This window comes from Petromyzon marinus, chromosome 49 (assembly GCF_048934315.1).
Source record: "Petromyzon marinus isolate PM22_M1 ecotype Great Lakes invasive population chromosome 49, UKy_Petmar_22M1.pri1.0, whole genome shotgun sequence".
NCBI classification, from domain to species: Eukaryota; Metazoa; Chordata; class Hyperoartia; order Petromyzontiformes; family Petromyzontidae; genus Petromyzon; species Petromyzon marinus.
Genome location: NC_133715.1, coordinates 9,161,712 through 9,179,424, shown reverse-complemented (window position 1 = coordinate 9,179,424; position 17,713 = coordinate 9,161,712). Strand labels below are relative to the sequence as shown.

The 17,713-nt window shown below is 46.7% G+C and overlaps 1 protein-coding gene across 7 annotated transcripts in view; it reads right to left on the bottom strand.

Annotated features, from left to right (window-relative positions):
* Window positions 1–17,713, bottom strand: part of LOC116953045 (dystrophin) — a 662,108-nt gene that overhangs the window by 391,952 nt on the left and 252,443 nt on the right. For all 7 annotated transcript variants that reach the window (XM_032972888.2, XM_032972885.2, XM_032972886.2 and 4 more), the window contains 8 exons: window positions 14,755–14,905; window positions 12,871–12,990; window positions 11,453–11,554; window positions 8,302–8,409; window positions 7,269–7,448; window positions 6,000–6,184; window positions 2,470–2,593; window positions 1,483–1,570 (listed from right to left, as the gene is read on the bottom strand). In XM_032972888.2, the coding sequence (XP_032828779.1) occupies window positions 1,483–1,570; window positions 2,470–2,593; window positions 6,000–6,184; window positions 7,269–7,448; window positions 8,302–8,409; window positions 11,453–11,554; window positions 12,871–12,990; window positions 14,755–14,905 (1,058 nt within the window). The remainder of the gene's footprint in view (window positions 1–1,482; window positions 1,571–2,469; window positions 2,594–5,999; window positions 6,185–7,268; window positions 7,449–8,301; window positions 8,410–11,452; window positions 11,555–12,870; window positions 12,991–14,754; window positions 14,906–17,713) is intronic.

Sequence of the window (17,713 nt, the reverse complement as noted above, 5' to 3'; positions counted from 1 at the left end):
GGTATGAGCAATTAATTGTGGAGCTGCACCTTTTACTTTCGAATAAACAGCACCAGATATGGTTTAATGATTATAATCATGTGGCCACCTGTCATATAGATTAAATTGGCTGGCGCTGGGGCAAAGATGTTGACTTAACCATCACAAGTTAAACATCCTGGGTCAGGAAATGCCTAAACGCAATCATTCAAATGAGCCTATCATTTGCATATGCGTTAAAATTACCGATTTTTTTACACTGCCAATTTTTAATACACCTGTCACGAGCATGATAATCTATTAATGTAAGCATTGTCACATGTCACAGCATTTATTGCAAAATGAAGGGTTAAAGCAATCCCACTGTGCGATTGAAATCTTGGGTGTTTTTTTATTACGGAAAACGCAACATGCTCATTGTAATGTTAAGAATATCGGCTCATGTACAATACAGTGGAAAATGAATTGTGCAACAAAAGGTAGTGTGTGTGTGTGTTTGTTTCTATGGGGGGCGGAAGAGTAGCGGTTAGCGTGCTGCACTACGAGCCCGGCGACCCAAGTTCGATCCCTGCTCACAGCCAACACCAATGACGATTATCTGAACCGGCCCTGGGCCTCCCCTAGGCTGACTCAAATGAGCACCTGGGTGCGGTGTGTAATTATCGCCACTGGGAAGACAAAAGGAGGCCGGGCTTGGGGCTGGCCACCCGCCCCCTCGTGTGCCGTGCCGGCCTTCACAGGCACTGTTTGCTAACAGCGCTTGCCCCAACCGTTTGTGAAGGCTGTACGAGGGATTTGTTTTTTTGTTTCTCTCAGGATGAATCGAGAGTGAGCAGGATAGTGGGGCCATGTTTTTATTATTCAGCTGTCACAGAGGCTTATTCACAAACCGTAGCACTGGAGCCAACCCACGAGGTGGAGGAATCCCGTAACGTACACAAGTCAACCGATTTCTCACGGATATGATAGAAATTTTAAAATTTTATCAGAACCCATCACACAAGACTGGAAACTTCTAGGTTTTTTTATTTACTGGGTTCCAAACTTTAACAGAAAACCAAACTTTTCTCTTCAACACAGCAAGTCTATATTTTCAGGATTGTCAGAGCCAAGTGGTTTTCACCTGGCAGAAATGTCTACGAGTGCACACAGGATGCTACGGTTTCACCGCTAAAACAATAAAAAAATAGCGTTAATTTCGTCGTGTAAAAATGTAATTATTTAATATTTTTGCCGATCACATGCCGCGAAATAATATTAAAAGCGTTCTTTCGCAACAAAGGTTGCGACGATGCGAAGTTATAAACTAACGAGGGCAATTCCGTGGGCGGCCTAACATCGGCCTCTGCTTGCCAACACGAGCTGTTAAAATAAACACGGCGAGCATCGTCACACGCGTGACATGGCAGGAGTCTGACCCAGGAGCGGGGGGAGCAAGCCAAGTCTCCAGGGTGTGCACGGTGATGGCAGCAGTGGCCCAATTAGGGTGGGGGGCGAACGCACCTTGTGACATCTGATCGGCCAGCGTCTGCGCGGTGTTCGGGATATCGTGGAGCTTCTTCTGTCTCTCTGCCTTCTCCCTCTCCACTCCCTGACACGGAGTGGCCAGACGTCAGCAAAGACATAATTCAAGGAGAGGGACGGTACTTATTAGAAAGCAGTACAAAAGGTTGCATTTTAAAAAGCCAGATTTCTTGACATAAACAGATTTCAATGCCTTTATTAAACAATAGTTGTAGATTTGAAGCTTTCGTGACTGCAAGGATCCATACTCTTTGGTTCTATTCGGTAAAGTCACGTAGGTAAAAAATAAAACAAAAACAATAGTTATTGCTGCTAACAGAAATCACTACTGCTTGAAAGTCTGTTTTAAAAGGCCTTTTGTTCGTCTTGATTTGAAGCTTTCGTGACTGCAGGAATCCATACTCTTTGGTTATTTCGGTAAAGTCACGTAGCTAGAAATAAAAACAAAATAAATCACGACGTTTTGGATGCTCGCAGCAGACATCGCGGCTATCGCGATTTTCACCTGAAGACTGGCGCTTGTGTTGCGTTCGAAACGTCGTGATTTACTTTGTTTTATTTCTACCTACGTGACTTTACCGAAAGAACCAAAGAGCATGCCTTTTGTTAATTTCAAGGTAATATATTTTTTTTTCCAGCAAAACAAGGGAATTATGTTCCAGGTACCGTCAAAGGCATTCGCAAAGTCTGCGATAAGAAAGACAAGTGCTCAAATAATTCTGCGTTCAGAATTATTTAGGAACAACACGATATGTACGCAAATTGCATCTTTTTATTTTGCTCCTTTTCTTGCGAATATTCAGCACCTGTTCTTGGAAGATACCATACACACAAGGGCACAATGTCAGACGAACAGTGCAAAAATGAATGTGTATGAAGTTGGAATCAAAGTGCCCTGGGCATAGACATTAATTTTGATAATTGCACCTCAGATGGAAAACTGCAAGAACGCAAGCGTCTAATTACGTTAACTTTCTCCTGGAGGTCCGAGACGTCGCCAGACTTCTTGAAGGTGGAGAACTCGGGGGAGTTGAGTGTGGTCTCCGCTCTGCTGATCCAGCTGTTGAGCTCCTGCACCTCGGTGTCAAATCTGCTTGCACGCGCGCACAGACACAAGGAGGCGATTGCTCATTAGGCGCTCGACGCAAGCCTTCTTACTGAACGCCTGTTATGGAAGGCACGTGGAACGGCAGGGGAGGCAGGACCATCATCAGCGCACACGGCCGCGTTTGTATCTGCAGCCCCACCAGATGCTTATTTTAAGGCTAAGCTGACCTGTGGGAGGCCAACAGATGATACGCGCACCGTATTCCACAGAAGACGGTGTTGCTAAAGCGAACGCAGCGTGCTAACCACCACACCGCTGCTCCCTAGTGCGCACACGCATGCACAAAGACGCAAGCGAGCGCATGCGATCGCGTATCAAGGGACGCGGAAAACACACAAGGTGGCACCGCGGTTATTTGCACGGAGCGCAATTATAGGTCAAGAACGAGTCCCACTTGGGTGAGTAATTAGACCAATTAGCGCAGCGAGTGTGCCCACGCAGCAAACGCGCGTGAAAACACTCCAGTTATTTTTTTTTGCAGTGGGAAAACAAGAGGCTAAGCAGGCAGATGCATTCGCACGCATTCAGTGATAATTTCGTGACCATTTTTGTCGTGCCATTTATCTAATTCTCCAGAAAGCAAACACGGGGAATATTCGCCAACACATTCTTTCTACACCTGCGTATAACGAAGCACGGCAAGGTGCGCAATCCGATTTGCACCGACACGCAAGCAAAGGAATCATCGGCCGTTCGCAAAAGTCAGCGGGCTTCGTTTGGGCAGCGCACATCGCCAGAAGGGATGACGGACGAGACTAGCAATGGAATAGCCGCCAAAGGAGAGAAACGTGTGCGAGTGGTGATTACCGTGGTAGATGAAGGGACGACACTAAGCTATGTTTTATTTTAAACGATGTATTTACTTATACCAGGTAAAGCCCACTGAGCTAAATTGCTCTTTTTCAGAAGCGGCTTGGCCGCAAATAATAGCTCAGCAAAGTGGCTTATCGTCGCGTGAAAATTTATAGCAGCCAAATACTCTTAACACGCGCGTTGATTCTAAATGGGGAGGGAAAAACCAGAAGACCCTGAGAAAAATCCACGCGAGCACGGGAACAGCATGCAAACTCCAAATACAGGTGTTCGGGTCGGGATCGAACCCATGACCTCCTGCATACCAGGCGAAGGAAAAAAAACATCTCATAGCCACCGTAGCGACCAATCAAATATTGATTTAAGCACACGAGTAAAATGGATTGTAGCAATCCTGAAAAAATTATGATACATTTGGAGGCCTTCATCCAGCAGTGGATAAACCATGGTCGATTACAATAAAGCGAAGTGTATTGTTTGCTGCACACATGGCTTCCGACGACAAATGATCTCGCTCAACGGCCTCCAGGCATCCCGTGTTTGCGCTAAGGCAGGCAGGCAGGTGTAATCCCCGCTTAGTTCCCGAATTTAAATGAGATCAAGGGCGCCGAGGTCGATATGCGCTTAAGCGCCACGTTACACCGGTTCCCGGACGCTAAAATTTACCGACGCGTAACAGGAGTGACGCAAACGCAACGTGCTATTGTGATGCTTCCACCACAGCCTCCGTACTTCATCGCTCAGGGCAGTGCGACCGGCGATCACAATTGCGATGATGTGGCCAATATACAGGCACAGCACCAACATACAGGCACAACGCCAATATACAGGCACAGACCGAATTTACTGTACGCACGCACAACACCAGAGGGCAGACGCCGCTTCCAGTTGTGATTTTGATCAAGATTCAGATTTTTTTATTTTTTCACAATTCGCTTTTCCAGAATAATTCATAGCTTTAGGCCAAATGGATTTGTATTATTTGATTGTACAATATATGCTTTGTCCGTGGAATTACACCGGAATTTTTGTTCTCATTCGAAAATGCAACTTGAGAATGTATTTGAATGTCGAGTACGATATGAAAATCATATTATTGCCATTATCATGGGACCTCCTTTGCCAGTACCAAAATATGAGAATAGGTTTTCCCCTTTTTTTCTGGCAACAAAACAGGTTAAATTTTGATTTAAAGCTTTCGTGACTGCAGGAATTGATATTCTTGGTTCGACTGCTTGTGTGGCAGTCGAAACGTCGTGATAATTTTATTGTTTTATATTTTTATTATTTTATTGTTTCCCTTCTACGTGACTTTACCGAAAGAACCAAGAATAACAAAACAGGTGTTAAGATATAAAAAAAAACACCAAACTGAAACCTTTTACAAAGAATCATGTCTGCATTAACCACAATACTTGTAGTCAGAATGCAAACAAAAAAGTACTCTGATAACATATGCATTGTGTTTCAACATCTTAACACCTGTTTTGTTGCTAGATAAAAGGGGAATACCTATTCTCATATTATTACCAATCTTCTGCATTCATAGAACTGACTTAGTGGCTTACGGTGCCGATGCAATTTAATATGTGCTGAGCAAGCACTGGGCTCCAATTCATGTGGTCAACCGTGATTACAATGGATTCTGAAGCACTGATGAGCTTTATCGTCTCAGCCAAGTCAGAAATGACTGAAAAGTAACCATCGGTTTAAATTATATATTTTTTGCCATTTCTTAATCCAGCAAATTCCACATCCAAGGAAACATTATTTGCAAGACGTAAAAAACGGCACGACATCCAACGTGGATGCAAGGTCTGCAGAAGCGGCTTCAAGTTCTGTAATGTCATCTTTTGGGTGCGGTTCTCTGACGCCAAGGTAATGCTCTGCTCACTGTGAGACCTCCAATGGGAAATGTATTCATTTCATGACATTATGCCAATTGCATTTCAATGGTACTATACTAAGAGCAGAACACCACAGCTAATATAGCATCTATGATAGGGGTGGGCCTGTAATCAGGGTGGGAGCAGTCCCAAATTGGAAAGCTTTTTAAACAGGGCCCTACAGGGTTTAAACAGGGCCCGACAGGGTTGCAAAATTCTGACCCACTCCAACTGGACATCTGCGAAAAAAATAGCTTCATAGCTCATCGGATTTCTCCAATATAAACAAATATTCTGATTCGGATAAATAGGGCCCTAACAGAGCTTCAAAAGGGGGACTCTCTATTGCCGCAACGCCCTCCCCACCTTGGATCCAACGCTAATCCACGACGCCTTCAAGAGCGCCGTTTGCTGCTGGCATCTTGGTGTTACGGTCTTTCAAAACGGACCGTAGAAAGCGCATGACGACGCAACGCACCGCTCCACAGACGCGAGGCACACATCGCGGCGATACACCACTCCGCTGCTCCTGTCGACAGGGTTATCTGGCACGACCACCTAAATGTGACGTTGCGGTTGTTGCTCTGCGTCTACTGCATGAGCCGTACGAAAGAAGAAGGAGCAGCTTGACATTTTGGGTCTTTGGGACGTGGTGGGAATAAAAAAAAAACACAGCACCCAGCGCCCACCTCTTGTGCAGCTCGGGGTCGAGGAAGGGCTTCTTGGTGGGCGGGGCGAGCACGTGCTCCTCCCGCCCGTGCTTCACCAGCACCTGCTCGCGACTGCTGCTGCTGCTGCTGCTGATCACCGTCACCGTCTCCAGTACCGTCAACTGGGTGACCGACGACTGGGTCTGGCTCACTGTGTGCGACACCTGAGGGCGCGTGGGCATGGTCACGTGATCAGTGCAAGCGGTTGGGGGGGGGGGGAGAAGAAACAAAACACTTGGGTGCTGCTTACTGTTCACAAAAAAAGCTATTGCAATATATGGGCAGGCCCCTATTCTGCTTCTCCATGTATATAATAATAATCTCTATTTTATACAGCACCTTTCGTATTGAAGTATCTGCAAGCGCAGTACGTAAAAATAAAACTACACTCATGAGAACAGATAAAGTCTAAGTGAAATAGAGCGCTAATAATAACAATATCAATGACTCCACTCGAAATTCCATGAAAATGAAGAACTATGATAAAAAGCGAATGATAATTTCAAAGTGATCCAATCGGACAACAGAATCGGTTTTCAAATCATAAGTTATGGGGAAAGCCTAGTACATATATATATAAATGTGTGACCCTTATACACCGTCCCGGTCTTAATAGGCGCTCGCGAGCAGTGCTTGCCCTTTCATTTCTTTAGAACTGCTTCTCGTGTCTGTTTTTTTCTCCTTCCCCCGCACCTACAATTAGCACGGTTGTGTACGTATGGTGCGAAGGAAGTTTAACACACATATATACATACAGGGACTCCTCTACTCACGAACGTTCGACTTACGAGCTTTCAGAGATACGAACAAACCTGTCCGTATGTACAAGTGCCTGTTCGGACCGAGAGTCGTAAGTGCAACTACCACGCAATAGATGGCGGTGGTTGTTCGGTGTCATTACCCAGCATTCCCAGCATTTCTGCCAGAGCCACCGTCATTGTTTGTTGCTGTGTTGTCGCTGTGCGGTTCACTACGACGTTATCTGTGCTTTTCACGCATCTACATCTGCAGAACATGAAGAACCAGTGGCATCTACATCTACAGGAGATTATACAAGCCATTCCCCGTGTTTAGTGTACATGCCGTACAGCATGTTTGGAATCGACAGGAGTAAAGTTGGACTTATGAACAAATCGACTTACGAACAGACCTCTGGAAACAGACTCGTTCGTAAATAGATGAGTCCCTATAGTTAGTAGTCTGCATGGCTATAAAGGGGGGAGGGATCTTTGTCCTTGTTGACTTTACCAGCTTGGAGTGTCCCTCCAGCTTCTGAACCAGGTTGTCCCAGCGCTGCGCAAACTCGTCCAGTTTCTTCTCAATGTCCCTGGCGGTTGTCTCGTTGCCCATGGCCGTGACCAGCGCCTGGCCTAGTATGCTCAGCTTGCTCAGCGCCGGCCGCTTCATGCTCATGTCCTCCTTCAAGATCTAGAACAGGACAGATGGAAAACAAAGATGTCGAGAGAACTACACGGTAGCCCAATAGTCAGGACACGAGTGTTTAGTTTGTTGTCCTTCCCCCGCACCTACGATTATCACGGTTGGCTACGTACGGTGGAAAAGAAGTTCAACATGCACACGTATACACACGCAGGGTTATCAGGACCTAGAAGAAGAGAGTGGAGAAATAAATAGATATCAAATAAACTGGACATCTGTGAAAAAGAGCTACATAGCTCATCGGATTCCTCCAGTCTAAAGAAAGATTCTGAAATATACACAGGGTGACCCAATATATACACAGGGTGGCCTAAAAGTCAGGACACAGAGGGTTATTTTATTTATTTTAAACACTGGCATTAAAATATTTTAATTGTTTTGTTATTTAAGTTAATATTTTTACTATTATCAAAATAATAAAACATTTTACTTCTTCCGTTTCACATGACATTTAAAGATGGAAAGAAAACTGATAAAAACAAACAAATAAAATTAGTTTGTACATACACTAACGAAGATAGCTGCAATGTAACATCGTGGCACCCATAATTAAAAGCGGGTTCTTCAATAACAACAACCTTGACGGTTTTGGCACAGTTGCCAATTACTTCACGTAAAATAGTGCCTCGTTACATTTGGGCTTTTCGCTTAACTCAAAAACATCCAAACCCGAGAATCAAAAGTTCTGGCTTTACTGCAACGCGAAGAACATTTATCGACATTGTCATTCATACTCAGAAGAAGCACATGCACGTGATCGGTTTACTCGACAGGTCACAGCTACAACAGCGTCATTGCATTTATGCAATTGCAAATATTGCTGCAAATGTTTTACTCTTACGGCGAGTTTTCGGACATTCGCAACCATCTCAGCCTGGTCCTTGAAGTTCCCAGTCTGAACTTTGCTGAGGGCATCCTCCTTCTCAGTCAGCCAGGCATCGAACAGCACCTAGAGACAAAAATGAACAAAACGTGGGCACAACACGTGAAGAGAAGAAATTGAACGTGCGGAAAACACCGACAGAAAGACAGCTCAGGCACACAGACATATACACGCACTGCTAAACAAACGGAGGTCCCCCTTAGAGTCTTTATAGACCATTGGGGCAAGTGCCGCTATCTATCACGGCCGTCATGGCACACGAGGGAGTGGTGTGGCCAGCGGCAGGCCCAGTCTGTCTTTGTATCCCCAATGTTGGTGCTTACACACTGCACGTTTAAGCCCGAGTCGCCCGAGAAAAGGGTCCAGGGATAGTTCGAATGCGAATCGCCACGAACGTCAGCCGCCACCGCTGGTGACCAAACTCAGAACGGCGGGCTTCGTGGCGGATTGTGCTAACCACCCGCGCCACCGCTCGCCACTGACTCCTCACATGACAGACACACATGTGAATACGTACGGACCAAAACGTAACATACAACCCTCATGTGTTTTATGCAAAAAAATGCGTGACCTAAAATAACACTGAGCAACAACTGATGGAATTTTTCCACATTTTCAATCAATCAGCGAATCATTTTTTTTAGGATAAAAAAATGTTAAAGTTAAGTGCGACTTGGCAGGATGTTTAGCAAAGATCTTGAATAAATGTCAAGTGGACAGTTTGCAAACAAGGCATAGACAGTCAAGAGACAAACTGGCCAGCTGATCACACGAGAAATGTCAGGAAAGAAAACGAAATGTGTACGTTACAGCACCCCTGGTTGTCGCTCTGAGATAACTGTGACATTAAGTGTGTGTCGCAGTAACACACAGCAGTGGCCCGCGGACAATGTTTCCTTGATTAAATCAACGTTCAAGGTATTACAAGAGCCTGCAAAGCAAGCCTCTGAACCCTTTATAGTCTCTACTTAATAATAAAAGCAACGGAAAATTTTTAAAAAGTTGGAAAAACATAAACTTCCATTATATATTTGGTGACGCATCACCAGGCAGAGTTAAAGCCAACCAACTCTAACCAAAAGGTTTGGTTGAGCAGGCAGCTGACTTTTGGATGTGTGATGTTAGAAGGAGCACACTCCATTTGTATAACGGCCACTATTGCCGTGCCTGGGAGTGTATGTCTTTTATTTAGTCTGACGAGAAGAAGAAGAAGAGGAATGGAACAAAAAAAACGGTGGAAAATGTCAAGAGTAAGGAAAAGTCGACAGTGCGCGCCTCCGGATTACGCAATGTCCTCGCTCATTTCCACAGATCGTCTTGTCATTTGCCCTTGTAAAAGTTTTCCCCCGGAAGATAATGCACCTTAGGCGCGCTCGAGTCTATCCAAGGTTGTGCTAAAGTCACCGTGAGGCCCGGGCAGCAATGGGCTTCATTGTTAATGGCAAAGAGGAAACACGACTGGAACAAAAACACGACGATGTTTTTTGGCCATTGGGGATCGTCGAATTTGCCAGTGAAAGTGCTCGGGACTGTCAAACTAACCGTACCATCTCCCATAGGTGCAAACGACGCGGTGGTGAATCAGCAATAAATAGGTCAAGTAATGTGACGTTTGTGCACTGGAGAGAACAACATGAAAAGCAGTAATGTACCAGCAAGCCTCTTTGAACTATACCATCCTGCGCCATCACTGGTGTCAATGCATGGGTGAGAAAAATGTAAAAAAAAATATTTAACATACAAACTTTTCACCTCCAACTTCCATTCAAGTTCTCGAAAACACATTTCATGGACTATATATATTCGGTTTTTTTAATTCGGTGACATGCGTGCAAGCTCACAGACAGCATGTGCAAGGGAGAGCAGTGAAATTGTTACGATCTTGGACTCTGACTAATTTCCCCACTCCCAAACACGTGGGAGAGGACGGTGTGAAAAGCTGTGGTGTCATTCAGAAATATTGCAAGGCCATACATCAGCAGAGTGGGGGGCGGTGGGGAAGGGGGGAGATTTCAAAATTGAATTGTAAATTTTGGAACTACCACTCTGCACTATATTCAGTGGAGGGACGTTGTGGTTGAGGAACTCACCAGAAAGGATGACGCTTTTATGCCTAGCAATGTATATCATGCACATATAGGTCCATGCGTAAAAATCCCGTCACGTCTGCAACGCTGCTTGAGAGACGCTCGGAAGCACTGATGCGCCCCGCTAACTTGGCAGTGACGTGAATTAAATCTGACGCTTGATCTATGCCGGGACTCAAAGTGATGCTACGGGTGCCGGCGGGTTACCTGGTTGAGTTGCCAGCAACTCAAGACGTACATCAGTGGTTTGCCAAAGTTAAAATAAAGTTAAAATAACTTTGGCTAACTTTCTCAGCTCGCTGTGGCATTTTCATTAACTCGGCGAGCGATGAGCCGAGAGTACCTTCTGAGTGTTCTAACTTTGGTGAAGGTGAGTATTTTGGTAATGGTCCCTCTCTCTTTCTCCGCTGTTCGACTCGTTACCGTGTATGCACGACCTTGCTGATGTTTGGACATGTCCATAACTTTTGTACACTGGTCCACTCCGTAATTTTGTATATATTATCAGATCATCATAGTCTCCGCTTACATGCGTTTATTTTAATTCCCCTTGTTGGAACATCAACTGGCATGTTTTCCCCATCACCTATAACGACCTGTCCAAACTACTTCAGTTCCCGCCTTCAAACTATGGTGTACAGTCTCGCTTTGTCACCAATCTCTTCGGTTCTTCTTGTGCTGTCCACAGGATAGGTACTAGCCTTGTCTTGCACCATCGTTCAAAATCTACGGTCTTCCTCCTCGTCTGCTGCATCGCTCGCCCAAGTTTCTCATGCGCACGTCACAATCGGTTAAAAAAAAACAAAAAAACCATTGCCTCCAAGGCTAGCGTGAATTCCGCGGGCCTACCAACACCTTTGTCTTTCCGTAGCTCCTCTCGTCACGGACAACGCTGCAACGCATCGCTCGCCCAACACGCGGTGAGGGCTCGAAAGTCCACAAGGAACGCGCAGGGGGCAGGTGAGCAGGCTGACGACGGGGAGGGAGCAGCCGCGCCTCCCCCCCACGCTGCTCCTTCGTACCTGCTCCTCGGTGAACTGCTGCCACCGCACGAGACTCTCCTGCAGGAGGCGCCAGCGATCTTCTGTCCAGCGGCACACGGCCGCCCAGCGCTCCCCCAGGGACTGCCCCGGGGACAGGAGAGCAACGCGCACGCACGCACACAAAGACAAAGAACCCCCATACAGCTTTAACGGACTGTCGGGGCAAGTGCTGTTAGCGAGCGCCTATGAAGTCCGGCACGGCACACGAGGGGGTGGGTGGCCAAGACCGCGCCCGGCCGCCTTTGTCTCGCCAGTGGCGATGTTTACACATCGCACCGGGTACTCATTTAAGGCTGAGTCGCCCTAGGGGAGGCCCAAGACCGGTTCAGATAATCGTCACCGGCGTTGGCCGTGAGCAGGAATCGAACTCGGGTGGCTACACTACCGCTCCTCACACATGCACACAAAAGACAAAGATCCCCCGTATAGCCTGAACAGATTTTTGGGGCAAGTGCCGCAAGCGAGCACCTATGAAGGCCGGCATGGCACATGAGGGGGTGGGTGGCCAACACCACGCCCGGCCGCCTTTGTCTCCTCAGTGATGATGTTTACACACCACACGAGGTACTCATTTAAGGCTGAGCCGACCTAGGGGAGGCCCATGACCAGTTAAGATAATCGTCTCTTGGTGTTGGCCGTGAGCGGGAATCGGGCCGCCGAGTTCATAGCGCAGTGCGCCAACCGGTACACTACTGCTCCCCACATGCAGACACACACACGCACGCAAACGCACCCACGTGCACACGCTAGAGACAAATTCATACGACGTGGTGAGCAGTCAACCGTTTGATCAATAATTCACTCAAGGAATTGATAAATACAAAATGTCATTGAACCATCACACCAATATGAAAGTGATTTCCTGCGTAAATAAACATTGAGGCAGTGCTCATCTTCTGTTTATATCCATGAGCCAGTGGTGAAATTTCCACATTCCTATGCCGGGGGCGATTGTAACCACAGGACAAGCACTGGTGACTTCCCCACCAAGTGGAATCCCTTTTCATTGACCCCAGAATGATGATTGGCCGAGTCAACCCCCAACTAGGATTTGAACTCGCAACCTTCCGAATGCAAGCCGCTCATCGTACGTCTAACGCCACCCGGTCGGACAATATTTAAGCAGACACAAGAATCACAATGACCCGAATTATTCATTAGCTATTGTGAGGCCAGTAGAGGAGCCTTTGGGGAGTCTGGGCTGCGAAAAGCCAGAAATCTGAGGCTTTGTGTCTAAATGGGACAGAGTGGCAGACGAATTAGCCAGACATGGACAGGGCCAGCCAGACTGCGAACAACAGAGTCTGGGCTGCGAGCCACAGAGTGGCCCTTGGTGGTGGAGATACGGGGGAGCTGGTTGGAGAGAGGAGGGAGGCGGGCGCTGAATGTTGGGGCACCTGCAGTTGGGCCTCGAGGGCAGCTGTTGCGTTCTCTCCCGAGTTCTCGTCCACCACCACCACCATGTGCGTGAGAGAGTTCACACGCACCTGCTCCTGCTCCAGGTCCGACTGCAAGGACTGCGGACGCACGTTCGCATCGGTCAGTTCGCTTTGTCGTAAGCAACACCTACAAGCCGTTCAGTGCCGCCGCGATCTTATATATAGACGAGTGTATCTCATTTACTTCTGATTACCCGCAAGCTCGGAAGCTCCCACGGTAAGTGGAGCGAAATGTCACGACGTGGTTCCCAACAACACGTGGTACAACCGGAAAAACACAGCCAGAGAGCTACACAGAGAGCTAAGGCTAAGTTACAAAGTTTGTTGCACACATTGGTTCGGTGGTCAGCATTGTCTTGCACATTTAAATCACAAGACACACAACTGGAAAGCCACCGACTAACAAACTGATGCGCTTGACTTGCTATTGGCGCAGTAACAATAGATCAAGCATCCAACCATAATTGTGAGGTTTTCCACTGCAAGACGTGCAACCTCACGTGGAAAAAGAAACCTCAGCCAAATATTTGCACGTTAAATCATCCCCTGCAAATCCAAAAGTATCATGGTTTGTGCAACTGCCCCCAAAAATGTAAAAACCTTTTTGACGAAAGAAAGCACTAGAAGCCGAAACATGTGCTTCATCTTCGAGCGAGTCAGGCAACCATGGTATGAGACTCTTTTTGAATGCAAGTGAGCATGGCTTTCTCTTGAGCTCAAGGGTTTATAATTCATAGCTTTGAATTGGAAGGTGCAATCATGGCTCACGCCACTCCATAAAAGTGTACCCTCTTTTCTGCTCAGATGTCATTATTGTTCTCAGTTGCTGGTTGCTTTGCATTACAGGCTGTGGGCCTATGCTCTCAAATAAAAAATAGTTCTGCAGATACAAACACATTTGCCGAAATTGATGTGCTCAGAAAGGTGCTGTTAGCTAGCACCTATTAAGCCCATCATCATACATGAGGTTGTAGTGGTGGAGCCGATGACAGGTACTAATCTTTTACTGAGCTGAGCTAAAGGAGTTGCATCACAATGTCGACACTCCAATTGAGGCTGGTGATTTGCATGGTCACGGATTAAACTTAAACAACCAGGCATTTTGTAGTGCATTTCACAATTCACCACACTCATTTTTTTATCACACTTGCTAAGCACAGGGCTCAATAAGCCAATCGTTCAGCAACAAACAACACTCCGGAAGGTCTAATTAATTAAGAGCTAAGGCATTTCCCGACACGAACAACGGTTACAATAGTTCGGAGAAAAGAGACGACGAGAGGGAAATTCCGAATTCGAGAAGCGACGCGCGCACAAAGAAAAAAAACACGCGCGTTCTTTTCTCTGACAGCCGTGTCGAATGCCAAAAGGTGGTGCTACTCTGGGGACCCGTGAATAGCAGCCAGGAGGCCGGGATGCCCTCGACACGGCCGAGCAGGTCGTGATCACAGCCAGAGGCTCCTTCGCTCCGCTGACGGCGAGATTAACCCTTTGCCGTTCCGAGACGTCTGCAAGGTGCAGGGTGGCCGGCGTCCCCGTTAACCGTCGAATCTCGGAGCGCGCAAGCGGCTCAGAGTTCATTTTATTTTCGAGGGGCATGGTAGCGCCGCTAGTTTTAAAGACGTTGCGCTCAACGCAGAGCGCCGTAATGACACGGCCGCCGCGCTCTACGGCAGTTGACACCGAACTGTGCCACGCGCCCTCCCCGCGTACCGATGCGGTTATTTTAGTTTTTCTTTCGGAAGAGAAACCGATGACGTACACGTACATCTTCGGAATGGGAAAGGGTTAAAGTGTCACAGGAAGGAGGTTGGTGGCGGTGGCGGCGGCGGCGACGCTCACTTTGTGCTCTTCGATCTGCGCCTTCACGGAGTCGAGCTCGGGCCCAATGGGGTGGGTGTCGAGCTTGCGGATCCTCTCCTCCGTGCGACTCAGCCAGTCCGCCAGCTCCGTCAGCTGCCTCTGCTGCAGCGCCATTAACACCTCGTGCAGCCTGGCACGCGGCAACCGCGACACGCACGCACGCGCACGTAACAACACGAGTACGTATAATCAGCGTAGTAAGCAGACACGGTGTAATTAAAACAAGTGGCAATTGTAGATTTTCCACCCTTAAGAAATAATTTCCACCGCTACGGTTGCCTTATGATGGAACAGAAGGGACCCACCCCCCCTTATATATTTTATTTTAAATTACAAGAGACATGCACCACGGACAATTTTTAGCCAGCACGGAGACAAATATGGCCCAGGAATGTGCAACTTGTGCTGGTAACTCAAGTCGATGCTGCATGTTTTGCATGCCAGTTGTGCAGCACACTGAGACTGGAGCTAATTAATTTAGAAGTTCTACTCCTCTCACAGCAAATGATACATTTTGTAATGCGTATATGCATGATTCATATGCCCTTCGCGAAGCACAACCTTATGTGTAGATAAAGTAACGTTTGAAATATTTCAATGCATAGTAATTTACGTTTTTAGATTTTGCAGTTTGCTTCGATGCAACCGAAAGGTGGATTTTAATGCACATTCGTATGCGTGATTAATTCTCAATCTCAGGGTGCTATGGTGCTTTTTATATATTCTGGCCAAGCCTGTGTGTGTGTGTGGATATATATCTTGACATTGTTAGCTTCATTGCTAGATTTCAAGCGTTGCAATTGCAGCCAAGGTCACCGACTTAGAGACAACAGCAGGTTAATAAATGTAGTCACAAGACATGCCAACCCTCAGTGACTTGCTGTAATTTCCACCGCAGCCCCACCAGTCATTAAGTTACAAAAAGATGTGACTGCACTTGTGTTGGTCTCAAACTCACGGTGTTAAAATATAAGGCGATATACACAATATATATGGGGGGGGGGAGGACATATTAGCCCCTGTATAAAATGAAAAAGAAATGGCTCGAACCTTTTAATATCGCAGTTTCATGTAGGTGTATAAATGAACAGTTTTAATGAGACGCAAATAAAGAGTCGCATCAATTTAAAGCCGTGGCTATTTTCATGATCATGATCGCTAAGTGAGCTGTTCCCCCACGTCCATCGCTAAATAAAGTAGTCGGGGTGAGCCTGCGCACACTTTTAACATCTCGTTTTCAACTTTCTTAAACCGTGTTCAGACTAATGACTAAGTAAGAGGTCCCGTTTGCCATCGTGATAACGTGACCATTTTAATTAGAGGTAATATAGTCCATGACCAAATCAACCGGAATGCACCCAATCTCGTCAAGGTGCAGGAAACTAAGCAAGCGTGAGCCGGTATAACGCGTGGATGGGTGACCACATCGCCATGCACACACAGGTGGTATAGGCTGCCGCGGGGCTGCATGGTGGGCAGTTCGTCAAATTCAATTGCTGTACTGTAATATTCTCCCAATGTCTATGCTGCTCACTTTCACCAACCCACAGTGACCAGCGTTCTAAATTATGGCCAAATCATTCCCATCACTAATTCGGCATGGGGAGGCATCCCGTCCAGCAGTGGATTAACAACGGGGTTGTGGACATGAACGTGAGGTTATCACATTGTAAATTCATCCGCGAACACAAGACACGTGGACACATTCTTTGTCAACAAAAAATAACCGCCGTGGAATTAAGCGCCTGGTGGTGACCTAGGGCGCTGCGTGAACATCCCCTTCTCGGGAGCGTGGATCGAGATGATTTCACTGAACCCGCAACTCAGGAAAACGCACACAACCTCCAAGCCGTGGAGCACAAAGCCACTCCTTAACAGCATAGTGTGAATTTTGCATAGCCCACACGTTGGCAATGACATTACTGTCACCGCACTGACATACGGCTACCCATCATCATTTACGTCCCTGCGTCACGGCAGCGGGCACTGAGATTATTGCGGGAACTTTGCTGCAAAGGACTTGGACCACACGTGACTGATATAATTTAAACGGGGCTTGCAATCGATACATATACAGTATATACGGATTTACGACCAAGTCAATATAAAGTCACCAAATCTCGCCAGATCGCGCAGGCTGAGCAGGGTTGAGCCTCGGTTGTTACTTGGATGGGTGACGCGCAGCTGATGGGCTTGCTAGATGTTGTAGGCATTGGGGCTGTGGGGTGGCCAGGGGATGGCACTGCTGAGCGTTGCCCCCGCGTACGCGTCAGGATCTCCCGTAGTCATTTGGATTCCTCCCAAAAATACCAAGCACTCGTCGACAGAATTGGTTAAACCGTGCCAATGCAGAAAACTCCCCCCCCCCAAAAAAAACGCCTTGGGATTCAGTGAATCGTTCCTGGGTAAAATAGTTGGTAGGAGCAGTATATTTATTACTCTTAATAAATTGAGTTTGTGTACAAAATTACAGCTTTTGATGCAAATGACAAAAGCAATATTTCAGTCGAGCCTCCATAAGAGGAAGGGGAAAGGCATGAACACAACAATAGTAAATAAATGCTGACGTAAATAAATATTGGAACACCTCTAGCCTAAAGAGTGAACTTCAGCGTTGAAAACAATGAGTAGCAAAGGCATATTGTTGGCATAAGCCAGGGACCTTGGGCTAACCAGATGCTGCGCCGTGAACAAAAAAGCTTCTGTAATTCATCACGCCTGACATCTTGTCTTCATAAGATCTGCCCCATGCACAATGGCCACAAAACAATGCCCCCTTTTGCTTCGGGATATGTCCACAAATTACATGGTTACTTCTGATTTGAATTAGATCGCAACGTGTTTAATTGCATAAACTGAAGACAAATCTAGCGCTGCATGTGAAAAACGCAGGCTATTATGGAATGCTTTACAGCCAATCATTTATCACCATCATCAT